Below are 24,304 nucleotides of genomic sequence, written 5' to 3'. Positions count from 1 at the left end.
GCTAAGTTGATTGTAATAGTCATTTTACATGTAAGTCATATATTATATCTCACACTATGTGTCTTTAATATAGATATTCTCTGCCTGTTACACTCAATAAGTTTAACATGAAAGGACATTATCTAGTCATAGGAAATGCCAACCCTCTCCAAATGAATAGAATTTCATCAAAATCACAATATGGATTTGGCTTTTTTGGTTGTTGTTTTTTTGTTTTGTTTTGGTTTTTAGGTTTTTTTTTGTTTTTGAGACAGGGTTTCTCTATGTAGCCCTGGCTGTCCTGGAACTCTCTCTGTAGACCAGGCTGGCCTCAAACTCGGAGGCCTGCCTCTGCCTCCCAAGTGCTGAAATTAAAGGTGTGCGCCACCACTGCTCAGCTAGATTTGGCTTTTAAAAAGTATTAAAATTTAAAGCTCAATTGGGAGAAAAACGTGTAAGACCATTCCTGTCACATTCTTGAGAGATGAGTAACTTGGCAGAGACAATCTATGGCATTAAAATAGATAACAATCAATAAATATGTCAATGAAACAGAGGAAAGTTCAAAATAAAAGCAAGCAGCAACTGTAGCTGCCTACACAAGGCCTTCGTGAGATCAAGCCAATCAGCATTCCAGCACAGGTGAGATAGAGGCACAGGGCCTCACCCTAGAGAGAGCGACAGGCAGATGGTGGCTGCTGAGGAAGGAAGAGTGAGTTTCCTTCAGAGCACAGCTCCTACAGTTTCCCATGGTGCAGTGGGTGGCCCTAACCCATGTGCATATGGGCAGCTCTAAGTGGACTCAGTGGGTTATAAAGAAAAAAAAAATAGAACAGTTGGAGGAGGGAAATGGGGAGATCTGGGGGAAGCTCAAAGGTTGGAAGGTGAGTGTGATTAAAATAGATTGAATACAAAGATGTTCTCAAAGAACAGAAAAATAAAATAAAAAAAAAAATCTCAAACTCTTTCCTATTAAGAAAGCTAAAGACAAATGGCAATCTAATATTAATATGTTCAAAATATAAGCATAGTCAATTATGAGCTTTTGTAAAACAGCCCTATACAACAGCCATATATAAAAATCAAATAAAAAATAAATTAGGCGCTCTCTACCCCTTCTCTTTCTCTGACTCTCTTCTCTCCCTCACCCTTCTCCCTCTCTCCCCTTCCGCTCCCCCCTCCTGGCAGACCTCTCCTTTTCTCTTCTTTCTCTCCCTCTCTGTCCTTCTCTGTCCCCTCTCTTCCTCTGCCTCTCCTCCCTTCCCAATGCCCCTTTCCATGCCCTAAATAAACTCTATTCTATACAAACAAACAAACAAACAAACAAAAAATCAGGCATGTGTGTAAGAGCTGAAACTATGAAGCTACTATAAAACATAGCATGGCTATAGGTAGATATTAGGGGGTAGGATAAAAAAATAACAACAAAACTAAAAACCAATCCAAGGGATAATAGCCAGGAAATGACAGAACGGTGCTGACCTAGAATAGTACAGAACTCAAGCAACTCAATAGGAAAATAACAACTTTGATCCAATTAAAACTGGGCAAACGACACAGACAAAATGCCCAGAAGTGTATGGAAAACTGCAGCAGCAAGAATGGAAGACCTGCAAAGATATGGAGAAACACCCGTGTTGCCAATATACATTAAGTCACTACAAGTTAGTACAGCTACCAGAGAAAACAGCACAGAATTCTTTATAACTCTAGAAACAAAACTGGTAGAAGTCTGTATTACACGACTGGATACAGAACCAAGAAAATCGACAGGTTGAAGAGATGCACTCCTGTGTTGATTGTTGTCCTGGTCAAAACAGCCAAGATATAGAATTAAGCCTGGAGATCTATGGATGGATCAGTGAAGAAAATGCAGAATACATGTGCATAATGGAATACTATTTGACCATTAAAAATGAGCTCTCATTTGCAGCAACGCGGATCAAAAAGAAAGGACATAATGTCAAATGAATTAAGTCAAGTCCAGAAATACAAATACTGTGTATTTTCACTCACATATGGAAGGTGAAAGTTTAAGTAGCCATAGTGGTTTGTGTCTATAATCTCAGCTTGTGGGAGGCTGAGACAGATCTTGTTGAATTTAAAGGCAACCTGGGCTACATAGTAAGCTCTAGGCCAGCTTGGGCCAAACAACCAGTCCCTATCTCAAAACAAATAAATGACAGCAACATTTACTTCATAAAAACAGAGAGGTTAGTAGAGTGGCTGGCAGAGTTGGTAAAGGTGTGAGAACAGGGACAGGGGCAGGGGCTGAGAGATGGCTGGCACGGTGGCGATGGGTTATACAGAGGAGGTGTGAATAGACAGAAGGAGTGACTGGTGTTCTATGGCACAGTACAGTAACAACAGGTGACATTGCTAGCTGTATATTTCAAAGTTGCAAGCAGAGAGGATGTTAACTGTTTCCAACTGGAAGAAATTGTGACCACTGAGATAATCTGCATGCTGATCATCCCAATCTGATCATGACACATTCATACATGGACTGAAATACTGTGCTGTAATGAATTCATGCTTCACTATGTATCAGTAAAACATATGTATCTTAAATTTTAAAATTATAATGGGCTGGGATTGTTGCTCAGTAGGTAGAACAGTTGTCTAAGCAAGTTAAGGCCCTGGGTTCAACCTCAAATATAAAAAAAAAAAAAAAAAAAAAAAAAAAAGCTTAAAAATCCAATGAAAATTTAATTCCCAGAACTCTCATAGAGATGGAAGGAAACATCAACTCCACAGTTGTCTCCTGACCTACACACACCACAGGATGTGTGTCCATGCACACACACAGTAATGACAATCTCTAACTAGTATGTGTATTCATAGGTGCTCTGTTTACCGTCACCAGAGTGAATCTGAACACCGATTTAAGAATGATTTGGCAAATGTGACCAAGATGAGCAAGGCTGCTTGGAGCATTATTCGCACAGCAAGAATACGAAAAGCAACCTTAATATTCATTGATGGGAAATCTGGTGGGGTCTTGGTTCGAGTACTGGGCAGTCAGAAAGTGTCATAGAGCTTTACAGAGGTTTAGAAAAACACCACCATGGCTAAGTAGGCCAAAGGAGGGAACAGATGTGTGTTATATAAAATCAGGTAACATGTAACTTAACAAGGGAATTCCCAGGCAGCTTCTGCGTGTGTGCTGAATGGCTGCTGAGCACAGGGGGCTGGGCAGATTCTCACTAAGGCAGCACTCTCCACGCAGCTTTTACAGCGAAGGCAGAAGGCAGTGTTGTGCATCTGCACTACTCATCAGCCAGGGGCTCCAGCTGGAGACTAAGCGCTTTCCAGCGTGACTCAGGAACTGAATTGCTTGATTCTGATCGATTTCAAGTTAAATGTAACTGCATGTGGCTAGAAGCTACCACACGGTGTAGCAGAGTCCTGAGGCTTTATAACCTGCAGGGTGGGGCATGAGTAGCCAGCTTTCACAGCAGGTTTGGATAGGCTTACACTTGGTATCCCTCTAAACTCCACCCCTACAGGTCCTGGCAGCAGCCAGGAATGCTCCTCCCCATAGTTACCTGGCAATAGCCAGGGAGGCCTGGCCCTATAAAAGGGGCTGCTTGGCCCCTTCTCTTATGCTCTTGCCCCTCTTTTACCTCTTGACCCCTTGTTCCTGTTCCTTCCCCTCCCCTTCTCCACATGGCCATGGCCGGCCCCTACTTCTCTCCTCTCTGCCTTTCTCCACCTCTGCTACCCTCTTAACTCCCTTCCCCATGCCCTAAATAAATTCTATTCTATACCATACCAGTGTGGGTCTGGTCCCTCAGGGGAAAGGGCTGCCTTGGCATGGGCCCACTGAGCCCCCCTCCCCCCCACTCCCGCCAGAACATACTCTTATAGCTCTTTCTCTTTTTATGAGCACAACACTTTTGTAGTGGGGTCCATTACATCTATTTTCTTAAGCTGACAATATTCTCTCTTTTGGGGAATTTATATGTGAGGTGTACAGAGGGAAATGATCTGTGATGAAAAGACACTTCTGACTTCCTTTCTGCTAAAGGAATGTAGGGATGGCAGGCACCTAGGACTTTTAATATTGTCTCTCTGACTGACAACACCACACTGTTTTGGTTACTGTAGCCTTGTAGTATGTTTTGAAATCCTGAACTACTGAGTCTTTTTGCTGTTTCAAAACTTTGTTTTAGCCATTTGGATTCAGTCTGTTTCTTATGTCTCTCTGTCACTCTTTCTCTTTGACTGTTCTGTCACCTAGGCAATTAATACATTCCCCAGGCTGGTCTCCAACTCCCAAGTCTGGTGAGTCAAGCCTGTGGCATCAGCAGTACAAGGCCTGCCTGGCCTACAGAATGAGTTCAAGTCCCACCTGGACAATTTAACAAGATACTATCTTGTTGTTGTTTTAATGTAAAGAGAACTTGCAGAGTGACTCAGTGGTAGCCCGAATACTCAGCAGGCTTGCCTGCTCGCCCTCCCGTCGGGCTTAATTCACAGGAGGTGTTCAATATATTATTAACCAAATGAAGAGGCTAAAGAACACGCAAGTGTCCATTTCCTTTTAATAAGAACTTCTCTGTAACTTCTTCCTCTTTTAAGAACATTTGGTAGCTGTTGGCATTTTTACTAATGGCCGGCCTCCTTCTCTCTACAGACATAAAATAATATTTACTGTGTATAAAAAACTGATATTCAATATGCTTTGTTATATCCTATGATGCAAAGTAAACCCATTAAAGGTTATAGTAAAAAGTCACCTTGTCATTAGTTCTGGTGGCTCCGGCAGTTACCGGATGCTTCCTTCTCTTTTCTAAAAGCGAGCCAACAGGAAACAACTATTAGCTAAACTAAGAGCCACACTGCAGTACTCAGATCATGCTAGTATATTTTTATTTATATTTTATGGTTTGTCTGCTTGTATGTCAAATATTCTGACACATTTGTCTCTGCGTACCTGCATTATTTGCTTTTTCTTTTGCCTATACACTGTGTGTACACGTTTACTTACTATTTTTCCACTTCAGACACTAGGTGCGAGAGCAGCCTCACTGGAAACTGTACCACTGTGTGACTGGGCTCACACTCACCCCTGAGGACTACACAGTAGGGAAGCCAGATCTCCTGTCTGGAATAGGTGTCTGCTTTCTAACTACTGTGAACAGTCACTGTTAATTGCGGACACTGGGGTCTTAGTTATGGTCTCTATTGCTGCAATGAAGCACTAGGACCAAAAGCAAGCTGGGGAGGAAAAGGTTTATCTGGCTTACACGTTCACATCATAGTCCATTTTTGAAGGAAGCCAGAACGAGAACTCAAACAGGGAAGGAACCTAGAGGCAGGTGCTGATGCAGAGGCCATGAAGGTGTGTGGCTTGCTGGTTTACTCACCATGGCTTGCTCAATCTGCTTTCTTATAGAACCCAGGACCATCAGCCCAGAGATGGCACCACCCACAATGGGCTGGGCCTCCCACATTGATCCCTAATTCAGAAAATGCCTTACAGCTGGATCTTGTGGGAGCTCCTTCCTCTATGATGACTGTAGCTTGTGTCAAGCTGACATAAAATCAGTCAGTACACCTGGGAAACCAGAGTTCAAGATATTTCATTCATTATTTACTTATATTTTTATTTATATTTTATGGTTTGTCTGCTTGTATGAATGCATACCACTTGTGTGCCTATGTCCCCAACGGCCAGAAGAGGGTGTTGGATCCCCTGGATCTGGAGTTGTATAGGTGGTTGTGAGCCATCGTGTGGATACTGGGACTCACACCTGGGACATCTGGAAGAGCAATAAGTGCTCTTAACCTTTAGCCATCTCTCAGTGTCCGAGTTCAAGATATTTTTTAAAGCTACAAACTATAGTCTTATAATTCATGATGCAAAATAACAAAAATCCATTTGAGTTATAGTCTGTAGGTTTTGGTGTCCAGGTAGCAGCTGCTTTCTATAGCTGGTATACACACTGAAAGTTATTAAAGTATTAAGTCAAGTGATAAGCCTCCACAATTCACAAGTAACTAGATCTTTTGTTTTACATATCCTCTTGACATGAATTATGTAAACAAATTAATACTGTACCTGATAGAAAATTTAAATTTAAAATGCCTGCAGGAATGTTGCTTCCCAGTAAATAACCACTTAAAACAGCAAAGAACAGAAAAGCCACCGGACATCAGCTGTCTATCAGGTCCTACTTACTGGCTCTGCTACCTTGACTTTGCTTTCAGTTGGTACTGAGACTTGAACCCAGGGCCTTGCTGCATGTGCTCTCTGCCTCTGGAACACACCTGGAGCTCCCAGCTTCACTTTCACTTTATACAATTTTCACTGTAACAACAGTTTAAGGCGACGCTTTCGTGATGCAGATCTGGACGCTTTGTAAAGATGGCTCCATGGCCAGAGTCATTCTAAGAAAGCCTAGTAAGCTATCGATCTGTAGAGCAAGTTATGCTGTCAACTTTTATCTGTAAACTAATGCTGCATTTAATGCAAGTTAGATATAATTTCTGAGAGGGGGTTGCTAGTTGTTTATTTTCCAAATGAGTGGATTTCAGCCATAATAATGCCGATATGTACAAACCGAAGACTCCAATTTAAAAGTCTAATAGCCTATAGACAGAGTCCAAGTTCACTTATGTGCAAGGTGATTGCATTCCCAGCTGGCTTCACTGCATGTCCTTAGACAAGTCCTGTATGGTTGGTCAAAGACAAGTTCACTTTATGCCCTTAATCTATATAGTTCTGATTTTTACCATCTATCCCTGTACCAAGAAAACTATTACAGCCATAATCCACATCTGGCTTTAAGTTGAATTAAAACTGTGGTTTCTCAGCTGCATGGCCATATTTGAAGGCCTCAAAAGTCATACTAAGTCCCGAGGCACCACATGGACAGCACAGATAGTGACAAAACACGATGCTATGTTTGAGAAGAAGAAGCTGGAGCAGGGGGTTAGTGGGTGGTCAGAAAAGGCTGCTGTGAGGGGCTGACATTTAAGCTGACACTCAAAGATGTGACTGGCACGCAGAAATCTGCAAAGAACGTCCCAGGCACAGTCAACAGCAAGTGCAGAGGACTCAAGCACAGGTAAGCGTGGTTGAACCTGCACTCCAGCCTTCAGGAGGCTGGACAAGAGAGGAGGATCGAGGACAGCCTGGGCTCATACTAAGTCCCAGGCTCCGTCTCAAAACCAATGGGCAGGGAGGCAGCAAAGGAAAGGTCTTAGAACCCACGCAGGGATTTTAGTTTTTAAAAACATTTAGGGTGTGTGTATGTGTGTGTGTGTAGCACAACACACGTCTGTGTCACAGTATATGTGTAGGGATGAGGGGAGCTAGCAGGAGTCAGTACCCTCCTTCCATCATGTGGGTACTTCGGATTAAACCCAGGTAGTCAGGGTTAGAAGTAAGCTATTACCTGCTGAGCCTTCTCACTGGCCCAGAATGATTGATGTTTAAGCTTAAGTATAATTAAAAAAAAAAAACCAAAAACAAAAACCCCACTATGGATTATAAGGAGAATGTGAGAATACACACACACACACCTTGAAGCTTACCAGGACTATTGTTGAAATCTAATTAGAAGAAGCTAAGAGCGCCCTTCTTCTCTACATCCCGTTTCTCACCCCACGTCTGTTGTCCTACACAACCTTCCTCACTTTCCGCTTTCCAATTCCCCCAACGCCCTACACCCACACTTCTGGCCACTGTGCCACTGAAATGGCACTAGGGTCCCAGTGGCTGTCATCGTCCCCAAACCACTGGGCACTTTCTTAGTCCTATCTGACCTCTGCCACATTTCCCAAACTGCTGACCACCCCTCACCAGGATCAGATTCTCTCCTTCAGCTTCTGAAACATTTTCTGTCACCTGGTGTCCCTCTCTCCCATCTTCCCAAGAACCTTTACAAGACTCCCCAACTTTAGTCTCTTCCTAAGGTTCTTTCTTCAGTAGCGAGTCCACAACACAATAGTTAGCATTCTATAGACTGAAACCACACTTCACACTTAATTAACTAATTAACACCTTGACTCCAGATGCCATACCAAGTGTTGGACATCTCCACGAGCATTTCAGATATGGCCTTCTTTCTCTCTCAACACATGCGCCTGTCAAGTCATCTATCATGTTAGAGCACCCTCACTCACATGTGACATTACCAGTGAATCAGTGCTACCAGACAGAAACTACCAAACTTAAGTGGTAAGGAGCAGCAATGACTGGTACAAACTATTCATTCCTAATTCCTCCCTAATTTGATATTTTCAAACATTATTTTTCAGACAGACCCTACTAGGAAGCAGAATCTTCCTAATGCCCTGTGATAACTTCTAAATATTGAAAAGGAGAGGGTTTTGGGGGGTTTTTTTGTTTGTTTTTTGTTTTTTTTAACTACTGGGTGTACAGAGCAAAATAGTTTTCATATTAAAAATAAAGAAAGCAGAGTAAGATACCTTCTTTCAGAAGGAGAAACAAAGGAGCATATAATAAACCCTCAGGTGATACGCAGCATTTAGTAAGCAGCTTTGGGATTTATACTCATGAAGTAGAGCTTGTTAACGTTGTTTGATGGTAATAACAGGCGCTGTTCTCACCTCAATAGACGCCAATTAACTTTTCTCGACCATGTGGCTGTAATTTTAGTTCCTACCCTGGATTCTCCTCACTTCCTAAGAGGTTACTTTTCTTACTTGGCAGTTTACTCACCACCTTAAAAGCCCTTCACTTGCCAATCGGCCATTTATTCCGTAAATCTGAAGGACAGAAAAGAGATGGAAGAGGGTGGGGATGCTAAGCACCTCTGGAAGGGGCAGAGCAAAGGCTACATACAGTGCCAGAAATGGAGAAGGATGGGAGTTGGAACAAGCACTGGGTGGAGGGCTGACATTAGGCAGGGACTGGGACGGAGGATGCTATCTCTGAGCAGGTGGTGTGCATAGGGAGAAGACGTGAAGCTGGAACTGGGAAGGAGGGGGTGGGGAGCGGTGACAGACAGGCGACAGGACGGGAGACGCAGAAGGCTGAGAGAGACGGGACGCCAAGGGAAGGGAGGCTTGCAGCCGCGTCCCGGTCGCCGGGACACTTACTCGGGTCCTTCCTCAGGGCGCCGGGGGTCTCCTCCCGCAGCTGAGGGAATAGGAAGTCGCGCGCGGACTGTAGGTCCTGGAAGGAGCAGAACTGGACGATGGAGCAGGCCATGGCTGCAGGGACCCCGCCTCGCGGGGCTCGTGGTCCCTAGCCACGCCCGGGCCACTCCACCGGACGGCTGACAGCACGGAGCCCCGAAAGCTTCAGCCACTCGGGGGGGCGGGGACGCCAGACCGGAAGCTGTCAGCACTCCTCGCGAGGGGAGGGTGCTACGCATGCGCAGGCCGCCCCGAAGCTGCGCGTGCGCGGGCCGAGCGGGAGCCGAGGGAGGGCGCAGCCTCTGACACGTGACTCGCGGTCTTGTGGGGGAGAGTTAGACGTGGAGCCTGGCCGCGTTCTTCCTTGAGCGAGCTTGTCCCGTCATTCTGGCCTTCCTCCAAAGGTGATCTAATTGAACTTTGCGGGGGCTATTGAGTCACCCAAACAATCTTGTTGGTGTGCTTCTACGGACACGACCTAGATCGTTCGCAGATCAGGCGGTTTAAGCTGAGTGTGGGCAGGTGCCTGAGAACTTCGTAATTTTTTTTTAAATTTTTATTATTTTTTTGAATGGGGAAGGCTATCCTCAGCACCTATACCCCAACTCCCAAAAGAGTCTGCGGCGCCTATGCCTGTAATCCTTCCTACCTCAGTCTGAGGCAGGTGGATTTCTGGCTGTTGAAGCCACTATCCTGGGCTACAAGTGTCTCAAGTAACAAAGCAGCTCCTTAAGGGCTCGTATTAAATAAATACTCCTATCTATAAGTTGCCACGGTTCTGTGAAAGCCCGATGTAGTAACAGCACCAGCGCAGTATTGAATGGTGCTCTGTAATCGTCCGTTTGCCTTTTCATCCGTTTGTTCATCTAACCGCCCAACAAGTATTTGTTAGTGTTTTCCGTGCCAGCCACACTCTAGGCACAGAGCTTCAGAACAGAAAGGGACACATTCCCACGGAACTAAAAAGCTAGTGACTAATACAGGCCAAGTGAAGCAATTACTTACTCAACTACCTAAAACTGAGAGAATGATAGGCGGGAAAGAAGAACAAAACAGCACTGCAGAACAGAGCTGGGGAGGCTGACCCTATACTTTTCCTTTGGGTTTTGTTTAAGGAAAGCACCATCCCTATAGACTTCTAGAGGACTGGGGATCCGTTTAACCCCTTAAATACCTGGTCTCTAGCATGGGATCTGGCACCCAGTTGAGTCCTTGATACATATGTAGTGAAGTATATATACATAAAGACCAACCTGAGTCTTTCACTTGGATTTGAAAGTACATTTCCATATCTTGCCCAGTTAGACTGTCATAAATATCTTCAAGGAGTCTTGTTTCTTTGATTGTTTGAGATAAGGTCTAGCCATGTAGTCCAGGTTAGCCTCAAACTTTCAATTTCCCTCAATGTCCAAGCACTGGGATTATATGTGTGTACTGTACCATGGCTGACTTCAAAAGAATGTGTTATCCTAATTTTGTAAATGAAAAAGAATTGCTCTGTCTCTGATGAAGCTCTTGAAGCCCATTTAGCTTACTTTCTAAGATGTGTAAAAGCAAAAAAGATGGGCTGAAGAGATGACTTAGTGGCTGCCCTCCCAGAGGTTCTGAGTTCAATTTCCAGCAACCACATAGTGGCTCACAACCATCTATAGTGTGATCTGATGCCCTCTTCTGGTGTATCTGAAGACAGCATACTCACATATAAAAAAACTTTAAAAAAAAAAAAAAGGCAAAACGGATATTATTTATTTCAGTGTTTATACTAAAGCCTGTAGGCACTATGTCCTAAAGGAAAGTGATGTGCAATCCAGTTTTTATTAGAGAATATTACAGGAATAATTTTGAGACTAATAGATGGGGCACGGAGCTTTGGCTTCTGTCAGGTCTGTTGAACACTTAGGCCCAACCACGACACAAATGGTAACTGCCCTGGTTCTTACTTTTAATTCCTGCATCTAAACTGGACCAACTTTTACAAAATAAGATGATTTTGATATTACATTGGCTCACCTATAAGATACGTGTTGGATTTGATTTACTGTAAGGCCATTTCAAGTATCAGGGACCTATAATTCTATAATCACAAACTGTAGGAAAGGCAGTTGCCTGGCATAGAAGTCTTTTCAGGGGCCATCTTTTAAAAGGATGTTAGGCTGGAGAGATGGCTTAGCAATCAGGATGCAGAGGACTCAGGTTTCTCCAGCCTCCTGTTGTGGCTCACAACCATCTACAAATCCAGTTGGAGGGGATCCTGCACCCTGTGCTGAGCTCTTTGGAGAACAGACAGGTATGTGGTATGCATACGTACATGAAGATAAAACATTCATACACATAGGATAAAGATAAATACACCTTCCTTTTTGAAAGCCTGCAATGCTTCCTCAGAACATCCCTCAGTCCATGTTCTGATACAATCCAGATCTGATAAGATTTTTCCCTAAAATCCAGCAACTGTACCAAACTAAAATAAAATTTAAATCTAGGTCTGTAGCTTTAGCGATGAATACAGAGGATTCGACACTTCGTGGGAAAGTACAATGCCATGGTTTGAGAAGCACTGACGTTCGTCTTCGGGTAAATGCGGTTAGTGGAAGTGGCTGCGCTTGGCTGGTTCCGCTGGCTTTTGTTCTGTCCCGAGGCATTCATATATCTCTCTGTGGCATTCATTGAATCTCATTTCCGCGTTGGCTGAGCCTCAGACGTGAAGTTCTCTGACTTCCTTCCAAGCGGGGTTGAAAAGCTTCATTCATGGCTGTTTGGAGGGACTTCAGATACCGTTCACAGGAGCGACAACAGGCTCAGGCTCTGAGCTCTTCCCTGCTTGCAGTTCTGCTGCAGTGGTTTAAGTGGAGTGGCGGGGGAGAGGGGCTGTGTCAGAGAATGCCACTAAGTGCGCAGTGTCAAGAAAGTGTACTGTGGGAAATGGGTAGCTCTTAGATGTCCCCATGTGAACAAGTTTGGGATTGAGAGGCAAACGGCAACCACAAGAAAGATTCACATAACGGCAGGCTGGTGGCAGGGACTACCTTAACAATTCTCCAGTGTCTGCCTCCAGGAGTTACAGCACCAATGGTGGTAGTTAGTACAGGAATGGTTAACAGCAGGCCTTCGCCAGTCCTCAATGGCAGCCCAAGGACAAAGGGTCCGAGCTGCAGGATTTGAAGCAGTGTGAGTCACAAAGCTACGGACCTAGAGTAGGGAGCTCTGGGGTCTGAGTCAGTTCTGTTACCAGTCAGCTTTATGAACAGAGGCAATAAATACATGCCACCTCTCTGGGCCCTCTTTTCTCCCTGTCTCTCTTTAATTTTATGTGTTTGAGTTCACATGTATGCAGCACTGGCGAGGTCAGAAGAAGGTGTCAGAGCTTTGGGAACAGAAGTTTCAGCTGGTTGTCTGGGTCCTGGGAACTGAACCCAGGTCCTCCATAAGGTAAGAAAGTGCTTTTAATCACTGATCCATCTCTCTAGCTAGGGACAGAGCTAATTTTATTGATCTATAAAATTGTGTGTGTGTGTGGGGGGGGGGAGGCTGAGATCTCAGGCCAATCCCAGGAATGTGTAGGTGTTGAGAATAGACCAGGAAGGGAGCTACCCCAGAGAGAAGCACAGGTGGAAAGGGGAGGGCATGAGGAGGACAGGGAGGACAGGAGGACACGGGGAGGGACACAGGGAGGACAGGGGGAAGACAGAAGGAGGACGGGGGAGGACACAGGGAGGATGGGGGGAGGACAGGAGGAGGACACAGGGAGGACAGGAGGAGGATGGGGGAGGACACAGGGAGGACCGGGGGAGGACAGGAGGAGGACATGGGGAAGACATGAGGAGGACAGGAGGAGGACCCGGGGAAGACACAGAGAGGACAGGAGGAAGACAGGAGGAGGACAGGAGGAGGACACGAGAAGGACAGGAGGAGGACACAAGGAAGACACAAGGAGGACACGGGGAGGGCAGGAGGAAGACAGGAGGAGGACAGGAGGGCACGGGGAGGACACAGGGAGGATAGGGGAGGACATGAGGAGGACAGGTGGAGGATAGGTGAACACAAGGAAGAGGACACGGAGGACAGGAGGACAATTGACTGTATTCTTTACTCTTCTGTTGCTGTGATAAAATACCGTAACCAGAAGCAACTTAAGAAGTACATTTTGCTGAGAGATCACATCTTCCGCCACAAATGTGAAGCAGAGAGTGCACTAGAAGCAGGGTGAGGCTATAAATCCTTAAAACCCACCCTCAGTGACATACGTCTTCCAGCTAGGCTCCACTCCTAATTATCCTATCACCTCCCTCAAACAGCATGACCTGCTGGGAAGTAAGTATTCAAATAGGGGAGACTATCAGGGACATTTTAATCCAAAACACCAAAGGTAAAAGAGAGATGCAGAAGCCTCCCCTCACCCCCCCCCCCCGGGTTTGCTGAGGGACAGCTCTGAGGACAGTGAGTAGAAACAAGGATGTTCAAGGACTGCTTTTGACTCAGCTAACATCTGTGGGTGGCTGATTACCCTGTAGGTGCTACAGTGGTCACAGAGGGAAGGACAACCACGCTCTGCGGAGATCCCATCCCTGAAAACAGATGTACATGGATGACCCTAACAGGAAGCAGGGTGTGACGGGTATCCTCCGTGGTGGCCAAGCTTGGTTGTCAGCTTGTCATATCCAGGAAGAAGGAATCGCAATTGAGACATTGCCTCGGATGGACTGGCTTGTGGGTGTGTCTGTGGGGCATTTTCTTGGTTGCTAATCGGTGTAGGGCCCAGTCCACTGTGGGCAGTACCATGCCTAGGCAGGTGGGACCGGGCTATGTAAGTTACTTACCTGGGGAAGCCAGAGGAAGCAGACCGGGAAACATTCTTTCTCCATGGTTTCTGCTGCAGCTTTTGCCTCCACTCCAAGTTCCTGCCTTGGCTTCCTCTCAGTGGTGGATTATAATCTGTAAGATGAGATAAACCCTTTTCTCCCCAAGTTGTTTTTTTGTCATGGTGTTTATCACAATAGCAGAAAACAAACTGGCATTCTTGGGCACCTTGGATAAAGGCCAGTGAGAACTGAGGAGTATTTTACAAGGCTTATTTCATAGAAAAGTGGAAAAGAGGTGGGGGGGAGGGAGAGGGAAGGAGGGATGCCAGTTTAATTCCTGCCTATCCAGAACCTTAAAATACAAATACTATGATCTGCTTTTCTTCTGCGTGCAGATGCCACTCACCTCTGCCTGTAACATAACATTAGCTCCAGGGGGATCTGACATCATCTTCTGGTATTCTCAAGCACCATCACACACGCACGCACACACACACCACACACGCACACACACACACACACACACGCATATGCACACGCAAATGCACATACAATACACACATACATAATACATACATACATGTAAAAATAAAACAAGTTTTTTAAAAGAAGAAACAAGTGAGTGGAAAGATGCTCAGCAGATAAGGGTTCCAGCTGCTCTTGCAGAGGACCCGGGTTCAGTTCCCAGTTCCCACTCGGTGGCTCTCGAGCATCTGTAACTCCAGTTCCAGGAGTTCTGGCGCCTTCTTCTGCCTCCATGCCCAGTGCTCACATGTGGTCCACAAACACAGATGTGGGCAAAACATCCATACACATAAGATAAAAAATAAATACTTCTTTTTTTTTAAAGATTTATTCATTATATGTAAGTACACTGTAGCTGTCCTCAGACACACCAGAAGAGTGTCCAGATCTTGTTACGGATGGTTGTGAGCCACCATGTGGTTGCTGGGATTTGAACTCCGGACCTTCAGAAGAGCAGTCAGGTGCTCTTACTGACTGAGCCATCTCACCAGCCCAATAAATACTTCTTAAAAAGAAAGGCAGGCATTAGCATGGTTGACTGTCAGGTAGTGTTGGGTGAGACCATTAGGTCCTATCTTTATTCCTTCAGTGTCTTTGGGACTTCTCAAGCAAGGAGAGTTGACATTTATGGAACCGATGACAAGCCACCTACCTACCCATTCACCCTTGCCCTTATTTTAAAACCTTTCTCTTTAACAAGATAAACGTTGTGTTACTGAGGTAGCTATAATCCTACATTTGAGAACAAACCCACTTCCCATCTTCTGTTGATTGCTTGCAGCCATGTGACTAAGTTCTGGCCAATGAGAAGGGCACACAGAGTTGTAAAGCTGCTTACCTGGGTCTCCAGGAAGCTCACTTAGAAGAACAGATAGATGGGAAAAACTGGTCTCTCCTTCACCTTTCCAGTTCCCTACCTAGAACTTGACACCACTACAACTTTGGTATCCTCTCATGTGTTCATTAGCATATATTAGTTATATAATAAAGAATTACATTAATGAATTTGTATATATTTTGATCATATGGGCCCTCATTACTCCCTCTCGTCTCCTCCCCACTTCAGCTGATCACCTTCCTTTTCCCAAGTAATACCCCTTCTACTGTGTGTGTGTGAGTGTGTGTGTGTGTATGAGAGAGAGAGAGAGAGTGTGTGTGTGTGTACTGGTGTGTGTATGAGTGTGTGTGTGAGAGTGTGTGTGTGAGTGTGTGTGAGAGTGTGTATAAGTGTGTGTGTGAGTCTGTGTGTGTGTGTGTGTGTACTGGTGTGTATACAAGTGTGTGTGAGTGTGTGTGTGTGTGAGTGTATTGTGAGTGTGTGTGTGTGTGTGAGTCTGTGTGTGAGTGTGTGTGTGTGTCCCAGTGAGTTGCTTTCAGGAGCGTGGATGACAGATTAACAACGAAGCACCTGGAACTAGGGAGAATCATCAATCAAGGAATTGAATCTGCATTGTGTGGCAGAGCTGTTATCTCATGCTTGGACGACCACATCTGGATTTCTCACAGGTGACAAATGGATCTCCACATTTTTCAGCCTCTGCTATTTGAAATTTCCTGTTACTATGGCAGAATCTAATCTTGACATGATATGACCTAATTAAAGAGAAAATATTTCCATAAATCTTAGCTAAAGCAAAGCATTTTTATTACGTGGGTTTTTTTTTTTCTCTAGCATAATTCAGGAAAGGTTAGGAGAATTACATGGATGTTTTCAGCTGTTTAAGTAATTTTGGTTTCATTGGAACATGAAAATAAGTCCCAGATAGCCAAGCACAGCCAAGAAAGCCAGGCAGTCCCCAAAAGCCAGGTGCTTTTTGGTTTAACCAAAAATAAGATTGGTAAAAGATTCTGTGAATTAAAAGAATGGCCCCAGCGTTTGGTGGCGGTAAGTTTGGTGATGGTAAGTTCTCTCTAACACTTTTCACAATGAGAAGTGAAGGGTAGGATAGAGGGAGAAAATTCAGGAAGGAACTGTACTTGAACATGGGACTTCAAGTCTGAAAATAACCATTGGGTTTGTGGCTTGTGACTGAAGGCAGCTGATCGGGACATGTGTATTTGTGCCACATGACACATGTATTACTGCCATATTTTCACCATTCATCCCTCTGGTAAAGGACATTAAGTTGTTTCCCTTTCCTGGCCACTGTGGATGGGGCAGCCATGAACATTGCTGAGCAAGTACCAGTGGGGTAGGATGTCCAGTTGTGGGGTAGGATGTCCAGTTGTGGGGTAGGATGCCCAATTGTGGGGTAGGATGTCCAGTTGTTGGGTAGGATGCCCAATTGTTGGGTAGGATGCCCAGTTGTTGGGTAGGATGCCCAGTTGTTGGGTAGGATGCCCAGTTGTTGGGTAGGATGCCCAATTGTGGAGTAGGATGTCCAGTTGTTTGGGTACAGGCTAAGGAGTTGTATAGCTGGGTCATATGACAGATTTATAGCTTTTAGAATTTTTCTTTCGAGGATTCTCCATACTAATTTCCACAGAGGCTGCACCCATTTGCGTTCCTGCAGCATCGGGTAGAAGCTGTTTGTTGTCTGTTTATTATTATTATTCATCTTAGCTATCTGATTGGGGTGAGACGAAATCTCAGTTTTTAAAATTTATGTTTCCTTAATTAATTACATCATCCTTGCCAGGGATTATGAACCTTTTTGAGGTATTTCTCAGCTTTTTATTTCTTCTACAGAGAGCTATATTTAGATCCCTAAGCCAATTACAACTGGGTTATTTGCTTCCTAAACCCTTTGGGCTTTTTGTTGTTCTTCTTTGTATATTCTGTATATTAATCCTCTGTTAGATGTATGTCTGGAAGCGTTCTCTCCCATTCTGTGAGTTTCTTCTCCTATTGACTGATTGTTTCCTTAATTGTACAGAAATGTTCTAGTTGTGTGAGGTCCCAGTTATCAGTTGTTGGCCTTAATTCCTTGGCAAGTAGAGTCCTGCTCAGGGAGGCCTTCCTACGCATGTGTCCCATGGGGACTGCCCATGTCTCCTTCCTACAGGTGTGTCCTACAGGTGCTGCCCATGTCTCCTTCCTACACATATGTTCTATAGGTGTTGCCCATGTTTTCTTCTAGTGGTTTTAGTGTTTGGAGTTTCAGAATGAGGTGTTTATCCACTTGGACCTAATCTTTGTACAGGGTGATGGATGTGGCTCTAACTTCATACTTCTGAGTGTCGACATCCATTTCCCAAGCAACTTTTGTTGAAGACACTGTGTTTTGCTCCGTATGGTTTTTGACTTTGTCAGTTGAAGAAGGCTCTAATCATGAGTACTGATGTTTGGGTCTTTTATTCTATTCTGTTGGTCTACATGTGTTGGTACCATGTTATTTTTATTACTGTAGTTCTTTAATAATCTTGAAGTCAGAAACAACAATCTCTTCAGTATTATTCATTTTGCTCAAGATTGGGCATCTGGGGTATTTTCTGGGCACCCAGACTAACAAGCATATACCACCCCCCACAGACACATACATGCAATTAAAATAAAATAGAATAAATCTTTAAAAGCAACCTAAAAAAAGGGGGGGGAGCATAGGAGTGTGCACACTTAATCCCTGCATTCATCAGGCAGAGGCACAAGGACCTCTGTGAGCTCTGGGCTAGCCTGGTTTACATAGCAAGGTCCAAGCTAGCCAGAGCTAAAATACAATGAGATCCTGTCAAAACAAAACAAAACAAAAATCAAATAAAAAAAATCAAGGGTACCTATCAGGGCAGGGAAATTTTGCCAGATTAAAAAAGAGAGAGAGAGCTGTGTCTTGTCAGCTGATCTGAGCTAGTTTGTGGGACAGAATGGTACAGAGGACATCGTGACCTAAAGCTTTGGAGACAGCAGCAACCTGTGTGAACAAGAAGCAGCAGCTATTTTAGAATGTGAGGTGTGATGCTGTGGGTGGGGGTGGGCCCAGAGCAGTGGCCTCAGCTCCTTTAGGAATTTAGGGCTAATTAAGATTGCTCAGTCTGCTTAAAGGTGAGAAATGTCTCCTTTTATATGTTTTTCCCATTTCCTTCATGAAAGCCACTATGCACACCTTACTGTAGTCTGCCTGTGTGAGGGGACCAGGGCTTGCTGCCCAGAGCAGATGGTATTTATTCCTCTGCCCTAGGGGTCTCTGATCGGTCCACGATCTAGATTCATGTTGAATTTTGACCTCTGTCCTTACTGAGACTTTCACAGTTCCATTAGTTCCAAAGCTGAGGACGTTGGCCTTGGTGTGTTCTTCCAGGTGTTCCCACACCAGCCTTCTAATTTCTCCTCGCACAGACTGGCATCCAATAAGCAAGGGTTTTCGCCCTCCTAGATTCAGTCTTTTCCCAATGATGGAGTCGGGGACAACTGTCTTGTTAGCAGCCACTAAGGTGGTGTGACTTTGCACTTGAAACTATTGACTGCTGACTACTGAAGTACACTTTCTAGCTCATTTTCCCATCTTCCTTGTGCCCAAATCAAAGTAGCCCCTAGAAAACGTAAATCATCAAGTTTCAGACCAGCACAAAACAGGAATGAATGTTCTAAAGTGGATTTCTGACCATCTGTTAAGTCTTTGTTTTCTCACTCAAAATATCACGAATATTTCAAAAGCCAGATAAAATGTTTTTGAATTTTTTTTTTTTTAATTTCCAGATTCACCTTTTGAGAAGTCTGATTTCCCTTGCAAAATGTCAGGATCTTGAAAAAGTAACAACTTTTTTTGGTTTGTCTGCACTCTTGTCTCCTCCACTAGATGGCAATGTTCTCAAGGGCAGGGAGGAAGTTCATTCATTTTACACATGTAAACAAACCAAACCAAACCAAACCAAACAAAACCTACTAGGCACTAGGACCTTATGACTAACCACATGACTCATTTCCAGCACACGCGCTCGCGCGCGCACACACACACACATTTGGGTGGTGAGGGAGGTGCAGTCAGACAGACAGGAATACATACCTGTCTTAGTTGCTGATCAGGCCTGGGCTGTAGCTCAGTTGGAAGAGTGCTCCCCGAGAGCTCAACCCCTGGAACCACACAAAGCTGGCATGGTTAGAACACACCTGTCTCAGCACTCAGGACTTGGAGTCAAGAGGATCAGAAGTTCAAAGCCATCCTTGACTACATATTGGATTTGAGATCAAAGTAGAATATATTTTTCTTCCCCCAAACAGCCAGCATCTTACAAATTTCAGGGAAGAGTTCATTAAAACCGATTCTAGGTGCTGGTGAGATGAATCTGTTAGTGAGTAAGTGGTTGCCGCCAAGCTCAAGGACATGAATTGAATCCCGGTACCCGCATGCTGAAAGGAGAAAAAGTGGGTAAGAGGGGAGGAAGAAAGAGAGAGGACGCGGGAGAAGGCCAAGGAGCAAATCACATGCTTCAAAGTCACCTCACCCCACATCGCGCCCTACTTCTGCTTCCTACAGATGGGCGCTACCTCTAGGAGCGCCCATCCGCTGGGGACCAAGCTTTCATCCCACGTGACTTTGGGAGCATTCCAGGTGCAAACTTATAACTGGCTCCATAAGGTCGGGAATTTAAGCTTAAATTACAGCACTATGTTGTGACTAGTTGCTATGACTTATATCTTAACTGTCCCCAACACAACAGTGTCCAGCGGCTGGTCTTTGGAAGGTGATTGTGTCCCGAGGGCTCTAACATCATAAATAGACTAATCCATCGGTGGATTAATAACTTAATGGCCTATAGCTTTTTCTCCAGCCTCTTTCCAGGCGCCATGAGGTGTGAGCTACTACACCTGGCTTTGCGTCTTTTCTTTTCTTTTCTTTTCTTTTCTTTTCTTTTCTTTTCTTTTCTTTTCTTTCCTTTCCTTTCCTTTCCTTTCCTTTCCTTTCCTTTCCTTTCCTTTCCTTTCCTTTCCTTTTCTTTTCTTTTCTTTTCTTTTCTTTCTACATCATATCCCCACTCCCCACTCCTGGATTTTCAAGACAGAGTGTCTGTGTGTAGACCTGGCTGTCCAGGAACTCGCCGCTGCCTGCCTCTGCCTCCCGAGTGCACCACCACCACCCGGCTGTGTTTTCTTCGTCCATAGCTTTCATCTGTGTCTTCAATGACTTTTAGCTGCACCTGACATTTATTTTAATGTCAGACTGGTCCTGTTCAGAACAGTCTTTAATTCCTGGTCTCTCACTAAGCTTTATTCTTAGTGCAAAATAGCCACGAATGACGTACCTAGCTGCTGTTTGAAAGGGAAAAGGTTAACTGTTGTGCTCAAAGAATCGGTGCCGAGGGATTCTGTGAATAACAGCTGTTAATGTTTAAAGTTACTTCCATTTATGATAATACAGAATGAATATGGGTTTTGTGTGCAGAAAGGAACCATCACAGTTCACTTTTTGAAATCTTGTGAAACCTCGCTAGTAACCAGCTAAACCACAGCCCAGCAGTGGCTGCCGCTGTGTAGCCCTGTTCTGCCTGTCTGCTCCTTCTCTCCCGCTTCACCTTTGCACACTAATTATATACTTTATTTTTACCTGACATTATGCAATTTGTAGGCTTAGCAGAGCTTAGCCATTCTAGGTAAGCCTCATTCTCTAGAATAAACTTTCCCCTTGGAGAAAAATATTTTTGTTGTTATGATAAAAAAAAAAAAGCTCCATAAACTGGCAAAAATCTATTTTGAGATTTTTTTCCAAAGAAATTAAATTTCAAAATTGCTGAGATGTTAAGTAATGAATAAAATAAAGGGATTAATAATTCATTCGTGTATTAATAAATATTTCAGTACTAAATGGAGCCCTGGTAAATGCACATTAATATCTTAGTAAGTGAAATTCTTTGAATGTTTTCTATATTTTAATTTAATGTATTTAGCATTGACCATGGATCTATAGAAAAGGAGGTTTAACAAAAGTCACTAATAAATATGAAAAGGAAACTTTGAGTGGTTTTAACCAATGAACAGAGTCACAGTGTAAGACATTTGAAGGCAAGGATAGCTACCAATCACATCCTAACTGCGAGTGCTGTTTGCTAGTCAGGATTCTGCTTCCTTGAGACTTGCTAAGAAGCAGAATCAGTGCTGTTCCAACGAGGTTGTAATTTCTCAGTAGATATCCCTAACATGTCTTCAAATGTATGCTTTCAACTAATTTTAATTTCACTATTTAAATATTAGCCACAACTTTGGGGACTGTGCGCACGCGCGTGTGTATTTGTGGTTATGTATGTGTGTGTGTGTCTTTTTATGTGTTTATATTTTGCTTATTGGTGCTTTGAATTTTTTAAAACTATTATTCATCGTGCAGCTGTGTGTGCACGCATGTGCCAGGGTTTGCTTGGAGGTCGGAGGACAGACACCCTGTGGGAGTTGCTTCTCTCCTACCACCACGTGGATCCAGACATGGCTTGGTCTCAGGCACCTTTCCTCTTTGGGCTATCTTGCTGGCAATTTAGTTTTCTTTGACAAAGGATCTCACTCTGCAGCCCGGGCTCGCCTTGAACTCACAAACCTCCTGCTCAAGCCTCCAGAGTGTTAGGATAACGAGCCAGCAGTGGTGGCACGAGTGACGTCACACCGAGGACCTGTAACCTTCTGCTTTATGTGTGCCCTGCAGAAGACGGCCTCAGGAAAGTGTCATGTAGCACTATTGTTATTTTTGTGCCAATAACGCTATTCTTTCCTCACGCTGTACATGTTAGTGTTACTCAGGTCAGTTGTGGGGACCAGAAACACCCTGAACACTGCTAATGTCCCTCCGGAGCACAAGGTCACCTCCCAAGGGCCACCAGCTCTATAGTAATGTTTTCTGGAAGGATCTTGAACTTAAGAGACCTAAAGTAGAAAAGTCCCAAGAATCCCTACTTCATTCATTCATTTACTTACTAACTCATCTATCCATCGTCTTACTCATTCATTCATTCATTCATTCATTCATTCATCAATCCCAGATCATTCACTCATTCACCACACCTTCAAAATACTCTTTGGGCAGGGTGTGGCTGTGCATGACTTTAATATCAGCATTTGGGAGGCAGAGGCAGGCGGATCTCTGTGATCTATAGCCTGGTCTACGTAGTGAGTTTCAAGAGCCCCAGGGCCACTTTGAGAGATGCAATCTCAAAAAAGAAAAAAAAAAAAGCTCTAGGATCTCATGGACTCATTCACCCAGGCACAAATATTCACATACACCCATATGGACACGCCTTTAATCCCAGCACTTGGGAGGCAGAGGCAGAAGGATTTCTCTGAGTTCAAGGCCAGCCTGGTCTACAGAGTGAGTTCCAGGACAGCCAGGGCTACACAGAGAAACCGTGTCTCCAAAAAAAAAAAAGGAAACACATTCATCTCATTAGTATGCAAATTGGCTTTAATCTTTAATAATTGATAAAATTAAATGTCTATCAAAGAGTTGTTTCAAAGAAAAGTTTTAAATTTATTTTTTGAAAATTCCATATATAAGTACTGCGTTTACATTATATCTGCTCCACCCTCCCCCGCTCCCGTCTCCAACTTCTCCCCTACCCACGCCCACTCCCTCAGTCTTGTGCTTGAGGATATATATGATCGCTAAGCTTCCTACTCCTGTTGCCACGCCTGCTACTTGCTGCTGTGTCTCCCTGATAAAATGGTCTCTTCTTTCTTTCTCTCTTCCTTCATTTGCTTTTGGTCATGATGTGTTACCACAGTAACAGAAAAGTCACCACTATATCCTATATCACAAAACACTGCAGAGAGCATCTAAGGACAGACACCAAAGATTGTCTTCTGGTGCCTGTGTGTGTGCACCATGTGCGCGCACATAAAAACGCACACGCATCGAATGTAGGTGCTCAGAGTCCTTCAGTACCAAATATTCAGCCAAGATTTCATTCTTTATATGAAAATAAACAGTCATCTCATTGGTATGCAAATGTGCTTTAATCATTGATAGATGTTATTCCTAAGGAATGTTTTTAATTTACTTTTTAAGAATTTTGTTCATGAGTACTGTGCTTACATTATCTCCGCCCTGCCTCTCCAACTCCTTCTGTATCTACTCCCCCTCCCTCTCAAGTTTATGACTTCTTTAGACACACATACACACACATGCATTCACACATGTATACAACCTATGGAGCCTACTTAGCGTTGCTGCTCTGCATGGGTGTTTAGGGCTGGTCCCTGGGATTGGGTAACTCCCTAGAGGTTCATGCCTGGAGAAAACTGATTCTCTCTTTCAACATCCATTGACTTGATCACCTGTACATCCTAGTCTGGGGGTAGGGCTAGGTATTTCCCCAATCTTGTTGGAAAGTTGACTGGTGTCGTCGTTATATCTTGTTTAGGTGACCATACAGTCAAGATTCCTGGGAGCAACATCCCTGCCATGTCTAGAAGATACTATCTCACAGCAGATATTTTGGTCTTCTGTCTTTACAGGAGTTCTAGGCTGTTGTCCACCCTGTTCCCCCAAGCTGTAGGCGTTGGGGTTATGTTGTTCAAGTGCTGATCAGGGCTGAGCATCCCCATCACATGTTCTCCACATTTTGACCAGTTGGATAACTCTGCAGTGGCTCTAAATGAATTTCTTCGTGAATTATTATCAGTAGATGCTTGATTAGTTTGCCTATTTTATATGCTGCACACCAGGATTATGCATACATTTTTTTTTTTTTTTTTTTTAGACAGAAGGGGGTTGCAAGAGTAAAAGCTTAAGAAGCTCTGGTCTGGACACAGGCTGCCATACTCAGAAGTGCACACACCACCAAATGCATACTGAGAAAGCCTCAACTCCCTAAGGTGTGGTGGCTATTAAGGCATACTTGTCTATTATATCCTGCACATGCCCATCGACATCATAACTATGCTGATCTGCAACCACAGCCTTCTGGGAACACAGCTATGATGGACTCCAAGCTTCCTTTGTCCTCTATAGATCACTGTGAGGGCAATAACGTCT

General features: G+C 44.1%; 1 protein-coding gene and 1 long non-coding RNA gene across 3 annotated transcripts in view; one reads left to right on the top strand and one right to left on the bottom strand.

Annotated features, from left to right (window-relative positions):
* Nucleotides 1-9,276, bottom strand: part of Rab3gap2 (RAB3 GTPase activating non-catalytic protein subunit 2) — a 76,375-nt gene extending 67,099 nt beyond the window's left edge. For both annotated transcript variants that reach the window (XM_021171092.3, XM_021171095.3), the window contains exon 1: nt 9,055-9,276. In XM_021171092.3, coding sequence (XP_021026751.1) covers nt 9,055-9,166 — 112 coding nt within the window. In that variant the 5' untranslated portion in view covers nt 9,167-9,276. The remainder of the gene's footprint in view (nt 1-9,054) is intronic.
* A 107-nt stretch (nt 9,277-9,383) lies between these two features.
* On the top strand, nt 9,384-14,057 carry LOC115030365 (uncharacterized). Its single transcript, XR_003835943.2, has 3 exons — nt 9,384-9,497; nt 11,577-12,522; nt 13,605-14,057. It is a non-coding gene; the product is annotated as an uncharacterized LOC115030365 (long non-coding RNA).
* The last annotated feature ends 10,247 nt before the right edge of the window (nt 14,058-24,304 follow it).

This window comes from Mus caroli, unplaced genomic scaffold, assembly GCF_978045245.1.
Source record: "Mus caroli unplaced genomic scaffold, Mus_caroli_1 scaffold_1, whole genome shotgun sequence".
Lineage (NCBI taxonomy): Eukaryota > Metazoa > Chordata > Mammalia > Rodentia > Muridae > Mus > Mus caroli.
Note: the sequence above shows the minus strand (reverse complement) of the source record. Positions and strands in the feature narration are given on the sequence as shown.